The following is a 15,398-nucleotide window of genomic DNA, read 5'->3' as shown; positions in this document are numbered from 1 at the left end:
GTGCGGGACAATACATTGAAAATGTGGGTGTCGCGTGAGGTGTGCCAGAGATAAGTCCCTGCAGTCACACTATCCTCTGTGTCCTCAGTGGCTCAGATGGATAGAGCGTCTGCCATGTAAGCAGGAGATCCCAGGTTCGAGTCCCGGTCGGGGCACACATTTTCATCTGTCCCCGTTGATGTATGTCAATGCCTGTAAGCAGCTAAGGGTTGTCATTTCATTGTAATAACCAACAACACCATATACATGCTGATGATGTCTACTTCACAGTGAAATTTATTCTGATTGTACCATCAGTGACTCAGAACCCTATAGATGGGAATTTGCTCTGCAACCATGTATCAACTTTCATTAATCTCTCTTGCTGATTTATATCTTCCTTTCCCTTTGACATATTCCTTATTTTAATTTCATTACTACCACCACATCAATATATATAACTTTTTTTCCTTTCCATCTCTTGTCTATATTTTATGGTTACTGTTGTTCTCCCCCTCTATTATTCCACCTTGTTTTTCTTTCTGTATCTGACCAGTTCTGTTTCGTTTAGAATTTCTTTCCTAATATGGCTATACTTTATCTCTCACATGTCAGTTGATATCTGTTGATTTGGTTTTTCCTTTTCACCTATTTTTTTTTATCCATAATTCTGGATTGCTTTCCTAGTTGAATCTGGTACATTTCCATTTCCTCCAATTATATTCTCTCTCTTTAGGCAGACAAAGAAACTCCATAACTATGGAAGCTAGTGCATTTGACAACTTTTGTATGTTTTTGTCTGTCTGCTGCTAGCTCTGTCAGATTGTAATTTCGTTTTTTACTATTCTTTTCTTTCTAGTGTAAAAAATTTTGCTAATCGCCTAACTTACTCATGGTAATTATAGGTGCACAATACAATGTCATTTTCAAAACCATTTATCAGGTTTCCAGATAATTTTTTGATTCTTTTGAATGAGTATGCCATAAAAAGAGGAGGAATAACTGAATTGGATTACCACATGAATGCATCCAGAGCAAAGAAAAGACAATGACACAATAAACTAAAATATAATATACATCCCAATTTTACTAGGTATACAAATGCTACAGGTTTTTAAAGAGTGCTGTGGCCAGTAACAGTTATTACAAATGAAGATGCCTTCCCAAAACACAACAAGAAATCTGAGGCCATATGGACTGCTATCAAATCTGAGCTTCTTATTGCAACTGGCAGCCAATAAACATCCCCAAGATTAAGTTGGGCAATGAAGTTACCATAATAGCTATTCAAATATCAGAGCAGTTGAATGTATTTTAATGTGTAGAAAACAGTAGTTGATGTGGATGGTCACTTAAAAAATTTGAAATTACATTTTATAATGAACTGTATTCAAGTATGGTAGACAAAATTCTTTCATTCACATATTGTGTCCCCATCAGTCCCACCTTGAAGGAGGGCCTCCTGGGATGTGAAATGAGTCATGTTATACATTAACAGGCAGAAGCAACCACTATTTCTGTAAAATACACTAACTTCACATTATGGCTAGCACTAACCTACTCAAACTGACAACTATGGTAATTACTTCTACATTACTTTACATATGTATGCTCAGCTTGTGTTATTACAAATGCTTTGTCAGACCACCACACAGTAGAACTAGGTATGAACATAAAAAAGGTTCCTACACACAGTTGCTACAGATACATAATGATGAATACAGACCAAAACATAACTCATTCGAATAACACGAAAGGAATGTGGATTGGAACAGTATTCTAATGACACATTATAGTTATGGCAAATTCTCAAGTGAACTATACTACATTCTCAACCAAGCCTGCCCATTAATACAAAGAGAATTCAGTCACAAGCCATAACCCAAAACTCGATATTCAGTTCAGTCACTGAGGCTGCAGAAAAACTAAGATGGTATGATAATGTTATGTTAACTGACTTGAGCAATAAAAAATTAAAAGAAGAGTTCAAAAAGTACAAGAAATACTACACAGACCTCGTAATTTCTGAAAAAAAGAAACATTTTGAAAGTCTCATTCAAAACTCAAATAATATTTCCAAAACACCATTGTAACTAGTAAATAGAGAAATTCTGGGAAACATACAACTGAAAATCATTTGCTGATAAATGAAACAATAGAAACTGATCAGAATAAGGTAGCAGATCTATTTAACAATAACTTTGCCTCTGTTGGCTCCAGCATAAACAATCAGCTTAAAAATCACAAATACAAATTCAGAAGAACACCACTGTCAGGATAATATATTTTTGACAGCAACAAATGGAGAAGAAATAATTAAAATTGTTAGTGGCTTGAAGAATTCTCATTCAGCAGGATATGGTGGTCTAAGTCTGGACACTCTTAAGAAATGTATTCATAAAACCTTTATCAGCAATTATCAACTTTCACATGGAAGATGATCTATTTCCAGATAAGTTGAAAATTGATCGAATTCTGCCTATTTTTAAAAAAGGAAAAAGAAATCTAGTAGAAAACTTTCAACTCATATCTGTTCTTCCAACAATATCCTAAATCTTTGAGAAAGTAATATACGAGGGCAGTTCAATAAGTAATGCAACACATTTTTTTTCTGAAACAGGGGTTGTTTTATTCAGCATTGAAATACACCAGGTTATTCCACAATCTTTTTGCTACACAACACTATTTTTCAACGTAATCTCCATTCAATGCTACGGCCTTACGCCACCTTGAAATGAGGGCCTGTATGCCTGCACGGTACCATTCCACTGGTCGATGTCGGAGCCAACGTCGTACTGCATCAATAACTTCATCATCATCCGCGTAGTGCGTCCCACGGATTGCATCCTTCATTAGGCCAAACATATGGAAATCCGACGGTGCGAGATCGGGGCTGTAGGGTGCATGAGGAAGAACAGTCCACTGAAATTTTGTGAGCTCCTCTCGGGTGCGAAGACTTGTGTGAGGTCTTGCGTTGTCACGAAGAAGGAGAAGTTCGTTCAGATTTTTGTGCCTACGAACACGCTGAAGTCATTTCTTCAATTTCTGAAGAGTAGCACAATACACTTCAGAGTTGATCGTTTGACCATGGGGAAGGACATCGAACAGAATAACCCCTTCAGCGTCCCAGAAGACTGTAACCATGACTTTACCGGCTGAGGGTATGGCTTTAAACTTTTTCTTGGTAGGGGAGTGGGTGTGGCGCCACTCCACTGATTGCGGTTTTGTTTCAGGTTCGAAGTGATGAACCCCTGTTTCATCGCCTGTAACAATCTTTGACAAGAAATTGTCACCCTCAGCCACATGACGAGCAAGCAATTCCGCACAGATGGTTCTCCTTTGCTCTTTATGGTGTTCGGTTAGACAACGAGGGACCCAGCGGGAACAAACCTTTGAATATCCCAACTGGTGAACAATTGTGACAGCACTACCAACAGAGATGTCAAGTTGAGCACTGAGTTGTTTGATGGTGATCCGTCGATCATCTCGAACGAGTGTGTTCGCACGCTCCGCCATTGCAGGAGTCACAGCTGTGCACGGCCGGCCCGCACGCGGGAGATCAGACAGTCTTGCTTGACCTTGCGGCGATGATGACACACGCTTTGCCCAATGACTCACCGTGCTTTTGTCCACTGCCAGATCACCGTAGACATTCTGCAAGCGCCTATGAATATCTGAGATGCCCTGGTTTTCCGCCAAAAGAAACTCGATCACTGCCCGTTGTTTGCAACGCACATCCGTTACAGACGCCATTTTAACAGCTCCGTACAGCGCTGCCACCTGTCGGAAGTCAATGAAACTATACGAGACGAAGCGGGAATGTTTGAAAATATTCCACAAGAAATTTCCGGTTTTTTCAACCAAAATTGGCCGAGAAAAAAAATGTGTTGCATTACTTATTGAACTGCCCTCGTATATAAGAATCTGGAACTTTCTGGTAAGCAAAAAAATTATTTCTAAGGGGCAGTATGGGTTTGTGAAGTGGTCATCCACCATTACAGCAGCATCCAACATAATCGAAGATGTCACTCAAGCAATAGATACTAAAGAACATGTATGTGGCATCTTTCTAGATTTACAAAAAGCTTTTGACTGTGTTGATATGATCATATTGCTGAACAAACTGTGGAACTATGGCATTCAAGGCACAGCCCATAATCTGATTAGACCCTACTTGACAAATAGGAAGCAGTTTGTGTCTATTAGCACAACAGAGGTAGCATACAGATCAAACACCACTAACATTAATTTTGGTTTTCCACAGGGGTCAATATTCAGAACACTTATTTTTATTATTTATGTTAATTTATTTATTTATTTAGCATCATTGTATCTCATCATTATAAAAATGATATAGGATTCAGTCTATAACAAACCCCACTACAGTTATCTTATATGCAAATGATACCACGTTAATATGCCACAATCCAAGCTATTTGCAGCTCGAAGTGGAATTCAATACTGCAGCACGCATAATTTTGCAGTATTTTAATGAAAACAATCTAAAACTAAAAGCAAATAAATCTGTCTATATTAAATTTGATCTTGGGAGGCAAAAAACTCATGAAAACGAAATTTTAATGGGTGATGAATACATTAAAAAAGAATACTCGACCAAATTTCTTGGCCTGACACTTGATGCAGAATTAAACTGTTCTGATCATGTAAATGATATTTGCAAAAAGCCGTCTACTACCATATATGCCCTAAGAAAACTGACACCCTTTTGTGACATTACCACCCTGAGACAAATGTATATTTCAATATTTGAATCCCATCTAAGCTACAGAATAGAGGTATGGAGATCAAGCAGAAAAGGTATATGAAAAGCGTACTTATTCCACAAAAGAATGCACTTAGAATTATGGGAAAGAAATGTGCCAGACAGTCCTGCAGAAATTTGTTTAAAGAATTTAAAATACCAACAGTTCATAGCCTGTATGTAATTAAAGACATCAAAGACACCAACCACTTTCTCGAATGCCTGGAATCCTTACCCAATCCGTTACCTCCAGAAACCATCCTTGTAACTACTGATGCCACTTCCTTATACACAAATATCACACATGTCCAGGGCCTCACTGTGATGGAGCACTTCCTTTCTCGCCAGTCACCTGCTACCCTACCTAAAACCTCTTTCCTCATTACCTTAGCTAGCTTCATCCTAACCCACAACTTCTTCACTTTTGAAAGCCAGACATACCAACAATTAAAGGGAACAGCCATGGGTACCAGGATGGCCCCCTTGTACACCAACCTATTTATGAGTCACTTAGAGGAAGCCTTCTTGGTTACCCAAGCCTGCCAACCCAAAGTCTGGTATAGATTTATTGATGACATCTTCATGATCTGGATTCACAGTGAAGAAGAACTCCAGAATTTCCTCTCCAGCCTCAACTCCTTTGGTTCCATCAGATTCACCTGGTCCTACTCCAAATCCCATGCCACATTCCTCAATGTTGACCTCCATCTGTCCAATGGCCAGCTTCACACATCCGTCCACATCAGACCCACTAACAAGCAACAGCACCTCCATTATGACAGCTGCCACCCATTCCATATCAAACGGTCCCTTCCCTACAGCTTAGGTGGACGGCAGACGGTGGACACCAAGAGTGTCTTTCTGTCATCCACCTAACCTTCGTAACCTCTTGGTTCATCCCTATGAAATCCCCAAACCACCTTCCCTACCCTCTGGCTCCTACCCTTGTAACTGCCCCCGGTGTAAAATCTGTCCCATGCACCCTCCCACCACCACCTAATCCAGTCCTGTAACCCGGAAGGTGTACACGATCAAAGGCAGAGCCACGTGTGAAAGCACCCAAGTGATTTACCAACTGACCTGCCTACACTGTGAAGCTTTCTATGTGGGAATGACCAGCAACAAACTGTCCATTCGCATGAATGGACACAGGCAGACAGTGTTTGTTGGTAATGAGGATCACCCTGTGGCCAAACATGCCTTGGTGCACAGCCAGCACATCTTGGCACAGTGTTACACCGTCCGGGTTATCTAGATACTTCCCACTAACACCAACCTCTCAGAACTCTGGAGATGGGAACTTGCCCTTCAGTATATCCTCTCTTCTCGTTACCCACCAGGCCTCAACCTCCGCTAATTTCAAGTTGCCGCCGCTCATACCTCACCTGTCATTCAACAACATCTTTGCCTCTGTACTTCTGCCTCAACTAACATCTCTGCCCAAATATATATGGTTATATATGGTTATAATAGAGGGAAACATTCCACATAGGAAAAATATATCTAAAAACAAAGATGATGTGACTTACCAAATGAAAGTGCTGGCAGGTCGACAGACAAACAAACAAACACAAACATACACACAAAATTCAAGCTTTCGCAACAAACTCCCCTCTTTCCTGATGAGGCAACAGTTTGTTGCAAAAGCTTGAATTTTGTGTGTATGTTTGTGTTTGTTTGTGTGTCTGTTGACCTGCCAGCACTTTCATTTGGTAAGTAACATCATCTTTGTTTATATATGTATTGTTGTTGTTGTAGTCTTCAGTCCTGAGACTGGTCTGATGCAGCTCTCCATGCTACTCTATCCTGTGCAAGCTTCTTCATCTCCCAGTACCTACTGCAACCTACATCCTTCTGAATCTGCTTAGTGTATTCATCTCTTGGTCTCCCTCTACGATTTTTACCCTCCACACTGCCCTCCAATGCTAAATTTGTGATCCCTTGATGCCTCAAAACATGTCCTACCAACCGATCCCTTCTTCTAGTCAAGTTGTGCCACAAACTTCTCTTCTCCCCAATCCTATTCAATACCTCCTCATTAGTTATGTGATCTACCCACCCTATCTTCAGCATTCTTCTGTAGCACCACATTTCGAAAGCTTCTATTCTCTTCTTGTCCAAACTGGTTATCGTCCATGTTTCACTTCCATACATGGCTACACTCCATACAAATACTTTCAGAAACGACTTCCTGACACTTAAATCTATACTCGATTTTAACAAATTTCTCTTCTTCAGAAACGATTTCCTTGCCATTGCCAGTCTGCATTTTATATCCTCTCTACTTCGACCATCATCAGTTATTTTACTCCCTAAATAGTAAAACTCCTTTACTGCTTTAAGTGTCTCACTTCCTAATCTAATCCCCTCAGCATCACCCGATTTAATTTGACTACATTCCATTATCCTCGTTTTGCTTTTGTTGATGTTCATCTTATATCCTCCTTTCAAGACACTGTCCATTCCGTTTAACTGCTCTTCCAAGTCCTTTGCTGTCTCTGACAGAATTACAATGTCATCGGCGAACCTCAAAGTTTTTATTTCTTCTCCATGGATTTTAATACCTACTCCAAATTTTTCTTTTGTTTCCTTTACTTCTTGCTCAATATACAGATTGAATAACATCGGGGAGAGGCTACAACCCTGTCTCACTCCTTTCCCAACCACTGCTTCCCTTTCATGCCCCTCGACTCTTATAACTGCCATCTGGTTTCTGTACAAATTGTAAATAGCCTTTCGCTCCCTGTAATATATATATATATGTAATAGAGGGAAACATTCCACGCGGGACAAATATATTTAAAAACAAAGATGATGTGACTTACCATACGAAAGCGCTGGCAGGTCGATATTACACGCAGTTTTTTCGAAATTTTCCCGAATTTCTCCGTCCTCTAACGTGTTTTGGCGGCAACACAACCACCTAACCTTTGTACACATCGTTGTCTACCAACCCAAGTCCAACATAGCCCAGCTGTAACCAACACCTTTTCGCCTTTTTTCACACCAGATCTCCAGTTACTTTCCAGTCCACCTTTATCCCTCCCCATATATTTTTATTTTCATTTTCATTTCCTCATGTTACACTTTCCACCTTGTGTTTCTATCGACCTGCCAGCGCTTTTTCATACTATTGTCATTATTACATTCTGGCTTTTCCATTGTTTAATCTTAGTTACAACTAATTACATAATGGCTTCAGCAGTAGACCTCTTCTTTTTATTTCATAAGTAGTGTGATAGAGAACACTCTTTCTGCAGTAGCATTCACGCAAGATAGAGTTAACACAAACACAGTAATTAGCTGCAAATTCTTGCAGCATATAGATTTTGTTCAGTTTGGATTAATTAAACATTGTATTTTCTTTATTCTTTGGGTATAATCACATTTGCTCTTACTTTGGTTATGCTGCATGTAGCTTAAAAACGCACTATTTCAAAATATAGAGGACTGTTAATGAAATACAGGAATATGTACAGGGTGATTATAATTAAATTTAAACTTTCAAGCTGCTGTAGAAATAACACCCCTGGTCAGAATGATGCCAAATTGCAACAGCATATTATCAGAGATGTGTGGCATAAGAAAAATAAATAGTTACAAAATGTAGCAATAGATGGTGCTGTAAGCATCATAATTTAATAGTGGTCAACCACAAATGACAAATGAATCATACAATAATGCCTAATGTGTACGTTTGCCGTTAAACTAACTGTACAACTCACTGTGCATGGGTGTACAGGTGTGATACTGTTAGTTACGTAAGCCCATCCACCATGACAAGGTCATATCACATCAGATGGGAAAAATCGGTTTTTAATTGTCCTGAGGCCAAAAATCGCATAAAAAACATTACCCACATTGGTTTTTAATTGTCCTGAGGCCAAAAACAGCATAAAAAGCATCAATCACATCAGTTTTTAACTGTCCTGAGGCCAAAACCCACATAAAAGACATCAATGACATTGGTTTTTAATTGGCCTGATGCCAAAAACTGCATAAAAAGCATCAGTCAAAGTCAAATCGGATTACTAATTTCCATGTGACTGGCGCAAAACATGTTCAATATGCTGTCCACCATTTTCTGCAACAATTTGAAATTGAGAAACAGCATGTTCCACAACTGATCAAAGTGTATCTGGGGTCACATTCAGAGTGTGTTGCACAAATCATGCCTTCAATGCAGCTAAGTTTGCAATCAGAACACTGAACACAACATCTTTCAGATAGCCCCACAGCCAGAAGTCACACAGATTAAGATCAGGTGATTGGGATGGCCAGGCTGTAGTGAAATGGTTGCTGATAATTCTAGCAGTTTCAAAATGGTGTTTCAGCAGCTGCTTAAATGGATTTGCAATGTGCGGAGGTGTGCCAACGTGCATAAAAATGGTCCCATCCACACATCCATGCTGTTGGAGAGCTGGAATGACATGGTTGCACAAAAGACACTCGTAGCGCTTACCAGTGATGGTATAGGTAACAGGACCAGAAGCACCTGTCTCTTCGAAAAAATGTGGCCCTATGGTAAATGATGCCATAAGCCCACACCACACAGTGTCCTTTTCAGGATGAAGTGGTACTGGTTGATTTGCATGTGGATTTTCCATTGCCCATATTTGACAGCTCTGTGTATTGACATATTCTGTCAGATAGAAGTGGGCTTCATCTGTCCACAAAATCTTCCATGGCCAATCATTGTCCACTTCCATGCAAGCAAGAAATTCTAAAGCAAAGGTCTCTCTTGCTGGCAGGTCAACAGGAAGCAACTCGTGCACATGGGTAACTTTGAATGGATAGCAAAGAAGGATGTTTCATAGGATTTTACGCACCGTGCTCACGGGTATGTCCAATGTTCAGGCAATTCTCTGTGCACTACATGTTTGCCCACCAGCATTTGTCTCCTCCTGCATTGCTGTGCCACTGCTTCCATTAACATCAAATCAATTTGTTTCCTCCCTCTACCAGGTTGCACACCAAAAAAAACCATCTTTTTGAATTTCCGAATCATTTTCTCCAGACCCAAGGCAGTCATCAGACCAAAGCCATCCTTCAAACCCTTCAGTGTCTGGAACTTCTGCAGTGTGTTGTGTGCACGTCATCATTCTTGTGATGCAGCTTTACAAGCAGCGTGTGATCCTGCACTGAGACAGCCATGGCGAACATTGCAGACGTGAAAGGAGGAAAAGCTGTGTCCCCAGCATGTTTACACCAACTTCAATGAGTCGTGCGCATGGCAGGTGTTTTCATTTACATATTTTGATGCATACAGCGGCATCTATTGATCAATTTTAACACTATTTGTTTTCTTCTGCCATACGTTTTCCCCCTTCTCCAATAATATTCCGTTGCAATTTGACATCTTTGTGACCAGTGGTGTTATTTTTACAGTGATTTGAAAGTTTAATTATTATCACCCTGTACATCCCATAGACATTTTGTCAGGACAATGGGACACTTAAGCTAAATAGTGGATGATCCTGTAAAATATGGGTCATCTAGTCACCGTACTGAAGCTTATTGTAAAAACGTATACATTCACACAATGTAATATCTTGTACACCTTAAAGTTGGGTTTTCACTTACTAAAACAGCTACATTGCTCTCTCTCTCTCTCTCTCTCTCTCTCTCTCTCTCTCTCTCTCTCTTCCTTACTCTGCCTTTACCTGTTGTCAGGATTGCCACATTACTTAAGGTTGAGGATGACGGTAACAGTCTTGTGGGCTATAAATTACTTCAGTTCAGTGTTCTCTGTTCATCACTCTTGATTTTGTCCTTGAGAAATTTGGAAATATTACTCACTGTTTACATTTTTTTTGTTCTCAGGGTGGTATATTTACACTGATTAAGGATCCCCCAACTCTGGGAATTGTTACTTCTGCTCGAAATAAAAGAGAAACAATGGTGCCTGTGCCAGTTATTCCTGATTCATCTACTCCACCACAGGTAACCCTAGCATTTCATATTAAATATATCATAATTATACATGATTGCATACATCTTAATAAAACTCAATAAATAATTATAACATATTATTAACACATATCTATATAAATTGTTGTACAGTATGTGTCTCTCTTATATAGCAGATATACTGGATAGTAAATATTTAATTAAGTTTCATTCAAGCTTAATTTTTAAAGGAACTCCTCGACAGAATAGAAGGAGTGACCCATGAGAAAACTCTTCAGATTCGATTTGAAAGTGTGTGGATTACTGCCAAGACTTTTGAATTCTTGAGGTATCTTACTGAAAATGGATGCAGGAGTATACTGTACACCTTTCTGCACAAGAGTTAAAGATGTCTGTTTGATTTCTGCCGAGTATTAACTGAGTGAAACGTGCTTATTCTTGGGAATAAGCTGATATTGTTAACAAGGATTGACAGTAAGGAACATATAAATATTGAGAGGCCAATGTCAAAATACCCAGACTCATGAACAGAGGTCGACAAGAGGTTCACCAACTTACACCACTTATTGCCCGAATCACCCAATTCTGAGCCAAAAATATCCTTTCAGAAATGGAAGAGTTACCCCAAAATGTAATACCATATGACATAAGTGAATGAAAATAAGCAAAGTAGACGAATTTTTGTGTCAAACGAACACTTACTTCAGATACCGTTCGAATAGTAAAAATGGTAGCATTAAGTCTTTGAATAAGATCCTGAATGTGGGCTTTCCATGACAATTTACTATCTACCTAAAATTTTGAGCTGTTCAGTTTCACTAATCATATGCCCAATCTATGAAATTAAAATGTTGAGTTTTCTTGAATTGTGTGTTAGAAACTGTAAAAACCTAGTCTTACTATGATTAGCATTAGTTTATTTTCTACAAGCCATGAACTTGTCATGAACTGCACTATTTGAAACGGAGCCAATGTTGCACACAACATTCTTTACTACCAATCTTGTGTCATCAGCAGACAGAAATATTGTAGAGGTACCCGTTATACTAGAGGGCATATTGTTTATATAAGTAAGGAACAGGGGCACCCCCCATTTGACCATATCCCACTCAGACCCCACATCATGGCCACTCTCAGCACTGTGAATAATGACCTTTTGCTGTCTGTTGTTAAAGTAAAAGGTGAACCTATTGTGAGCTACTCCCCATATCCTGTAATGGTCCAACTTCTGGAGCAATATTTTGTGATCAACACAATCAAATGCCTCAGTTAAATAAAAAAATATGCCTAGCATTTGAAACCTTTTGTTTAACCCATCAGAGAATTTAGCATTTTCAGCTGTTAAATGACTTCTAAAGCTAAACTGTACATTTGATAGCAAATTGAGTGATATAAAATGATCAATTATTCTTACTATACAGCCGTTTCAATAAGTTTAGCAAACACTGATGACATAGAAACAGGTCTAAAATTGTCTACATTATCCCTTTCTCCCTTTTAATAAAGCAGATTTACTATGGGATGCTTTAATAGTTCAGATAACTGACCAGTCCTAAAGGAAAATTACAAATATGGCTAAACACAGGGCTAACATGTGCAGCAGAGTACTTTAATATTCTGCTAGGCACTCCATCATATCCATGAAAGTCTTTAGTCTTCAGTGATTTAATTATTGACTCCATTTCCCCCTTGTCTGTATCACAGAGAAGTATTTCAGACATCAGTCTTGGAAAGGCCTTTTCCAAGGGAGTTTATGATTCCCTGTAGAAACTAATGTTTTCTTAATTCACCAGCAACGCTCAGAAAATGATTGTTAAATACTGTACATATATCTGATGTATCAATAACAGAAATATTTTTACTGCGAACTGACTTTATATCGTCGACCTTTTGCTGCACTTCCTTTACATCTGATCATATGGTTTTAATTTTATAGTGTGAATTAGCCATTCTATTTGTGCACCACAGACTCTTTGCCTTCCTAATAACATTTTTAAGCGTTTGTAATGGGATGTTGTGGCTTGATTGTGACTACTTCTAACATTTTGATATAATTCCCACTTTGTTCCACATGATATCCTTATCCCACTAGTCAGCCACCCAGACTGCCTTTTACTGCTAGAACCCCGTTTAGAATGTTCTAATGGAAAGCAACCCTCAAAGAGCATGAGAAATGTGTTAAGGAAAGCATTATATTTGTCATCTATGTTATTGGCACTATAAACATCCTGTCACTCTTGTTCCTTGACGAGGTTTAAAAAAGATGATGATGATGTTTGGTTTGTGGGGCGCTCAACTGCGTGGTTATCAGCGCCCGTACAATTATCCAATCTTTGCTCAGTCCAATTTCGCCACTTTCCTGGATGATGATGAAATGATGAGGACAACACAAACACCCAGTCATCTCGAGGCAGGTGAAAATCCCTGACCCCGCCGGGAATCGAACCCAGGTTTAAAAAACTGTCTATTGCTGTTGGATTAACTTTCCTACATAGTTTGTAATTATATATGTGGCATTTGTTTGAGTACAAAGCCTTTCAGTGTGTAAAATTTGTGCATCATGGTCTGAAAGGCAATTCATCCTTTTAATAATGGATTGCCCATCTAGTAATGAAGAATGAATAAAAATATTGTCTGTGACTGTGCTACTGTTCCCCTGCACCTTAGTTGGAAAAAGCACTTTCTGCATCCAATCATATGAATTTAGGAGATCTACCAACATCTTTTTTCTTGCACCACCATATACAAAATTAATATTGAACTCAACACTTATAACCAATTTGTGGTACTTTCTATAAAGTGAATCAAGGACACTAGCTTGAGCAGAAATGCGCTGAAGTCTGAGTTTGGGGATCTATAAACAACAACAATTCAACTGCCCTTGCACAACATTCAAATATCTGTTCAGTGCAGTGCTGTGATACATCTATGGACTCAAATGGAAGACTGTTTTTTACTTACATGGCCACTCCCCCAATCCGCACGGAACTCCTTGGAGAACAGCCAGCTAATCTGTATCCTGGTAAAGTAAGCCTTTGAAATGTCTAATTATTTAAGTGGTGATGCAATATACCAATAATTTCAGAGTCAACATCTATAAGCAGTTCACTAACTTTATCTCTAATACCTCTTATATTTTGATGAAATATCTAATTCCTTCTCTATTTGGAAACATGATGTCCTCTGAAGGTGAGCCCTTAGTTAGGGGGATTACCTTTAAGCAGGTATACCTATCTGCTGACTTCTATCTAAAAAAGATGCAGCTCTAACACCAACTACTACCAGAATTTTTCCATGAATGATCCCACCACTACCCACTACACTGTCACCTATAATCTTTGCCAGCCTCCCCTTCCCATACCTATTGAGGTGCAGGCCATGCCTAGTGAAACCCGATCTACTGATGGACTCTACTGGCACCACTGCAATTTGACACATTCCCTCTGCAATCAATGCCTTCTCTAGCTTCGTGTTAATGCATCTAACAGCTGCATTAAGATGAGGCTGATCATATTGCTGAAACAGTTGCACAAAATGCACATCAGCACCACCAGTTTGAGTAGCTATCTTTACCAGGTCACCACCTACATCATATTCTCCATCCCTATCAAGACTATTCCCTGCTCCACCCACTATCACCACCTGATCCTCTGTAAAATTCCTACATAACTCCCCTATGCTGTCAGTCACCTGAGGCTTCACAATGCTGGTGACCTAGTACTCACTCCCCAACACTTCCTGCAATTGCTGGCCCACACCTCTACCTTGTTAACTACGTAGCAGCATAACCTTCTTCTTTCTGTTAGATGTTACAACTAACCTAGGCCTCCTAACTGCTCAGGACAGCTGCATGTTTCCTATACCTATGGCTACAAGAGGTTCCTCTCCACTAAACTTTGACAGTTAGTCAATCTATTTCGTATATGCAAAGTACAACTGTCTTACTAGCTCCTCCTCCTAGCTGCCTTCCCAGCATCTTTCATTCTCCTCAACCTACCTGTTTCCTCCTTTGCATATCATAACTGCACCTGAAGGGCACAGATCTTACACTCCTGCTCCTTTATCAACTTATTTCTACTACAGATTCTGCATTTCCAGGAGAGGATCTCACTAGAATCTCCACTGGCTTCCCCACTGTATTCTCCCCCCCACAATGAAAAGACCTTGAACAAATCCCACACCATAACCCACTACTCACAAACCTACAATAGAGCCCACACTTCTCACTCAGGGTAAAATTTTACAGTTACTGACAAAAATTATACGTCTATGTTACCTAAGTTTAGTTACAACAGTAGGACTGTTTATAGAACTGACAATTGCGATCTCGAAATTCTCTTTCTACTAAAAAAGCAGCTACTTTTATTAATGTGACTACTGTCCATGTTCAGTGTCAATGTGCAATAACCAGTCACAGATGGCATGTGGCAGCACTATCAGTGGATGGTAATGAAGCATATCAGGGGAACAGTTTTCGGAAAACATAGCAGTCGTCATAATGTAGAAATGGAGCAATTTATCTGATGTCTGAAGGGCATGATCATTGCCTCCTGGACCAAGGCATTTCCAAACTGGCTAAGTTTGTAAAGTGTTTGTATGTCACTGTGGTTAAAGTATACCCTGCATGGCCAAATAACTCTGTCGAAAATGGGCAGCAAGGTAACAGTGGTGCGCCACAAGCCACAGATGACAGGAGTGAATGATGGCTGCGAAGATGTGCTCAGAAAAGTAGACATGCAACTGTTGA

At 39.5% G+C, this 15,398-nt stretch overlaps 1 protein-coding gene across 2 annotated transcripts in view; it reads left to right on the top strand.

Annotated features, from left to right (window-relative positions):
* The window catches only part of LOC124777647, a 156,087-nt gene that overhangs the window by 62,262 nt on the left and 78,427 nt on the right, over nucleotides 1-15,398 (top strand). For both annotated transcript variants that reach the window (XM_047253124.1, XM_047253125.1), the window contains exon 6: nucleotides 10,565-10,684. In XM_047253124.1, the coding sequence (XP_047109080.1) occupies nucleotides 10,565-10,684 (120 nt within the window). The remainder of the gene's footprint in view (nucleotides 1-10,564; nucleotides 10,685-15,398) is intronic.

Source organism: Schistocerca piceifrons, chromosome 2 (genome assembly GCF_021461385.2).
Source record: "Schistocerca piceifrons isolate TAMUIC-IGC-003096 chromosome 2, iqSchPice1.1, whole genome shotgun sequence".
Taxonomy (NCBI): domain Eukaryota; kingdom Metazoa; phylum Arthropoda; class Insecta; order Orthoptera; family Acrididae; genus Schistocerca; species Schistocerca piceifrons.
The sequence above is the reverse complement of the archived record's forward strand: the minus strand, read 5'-3'. Positions and strand labels throughout refer to the sequence as shown.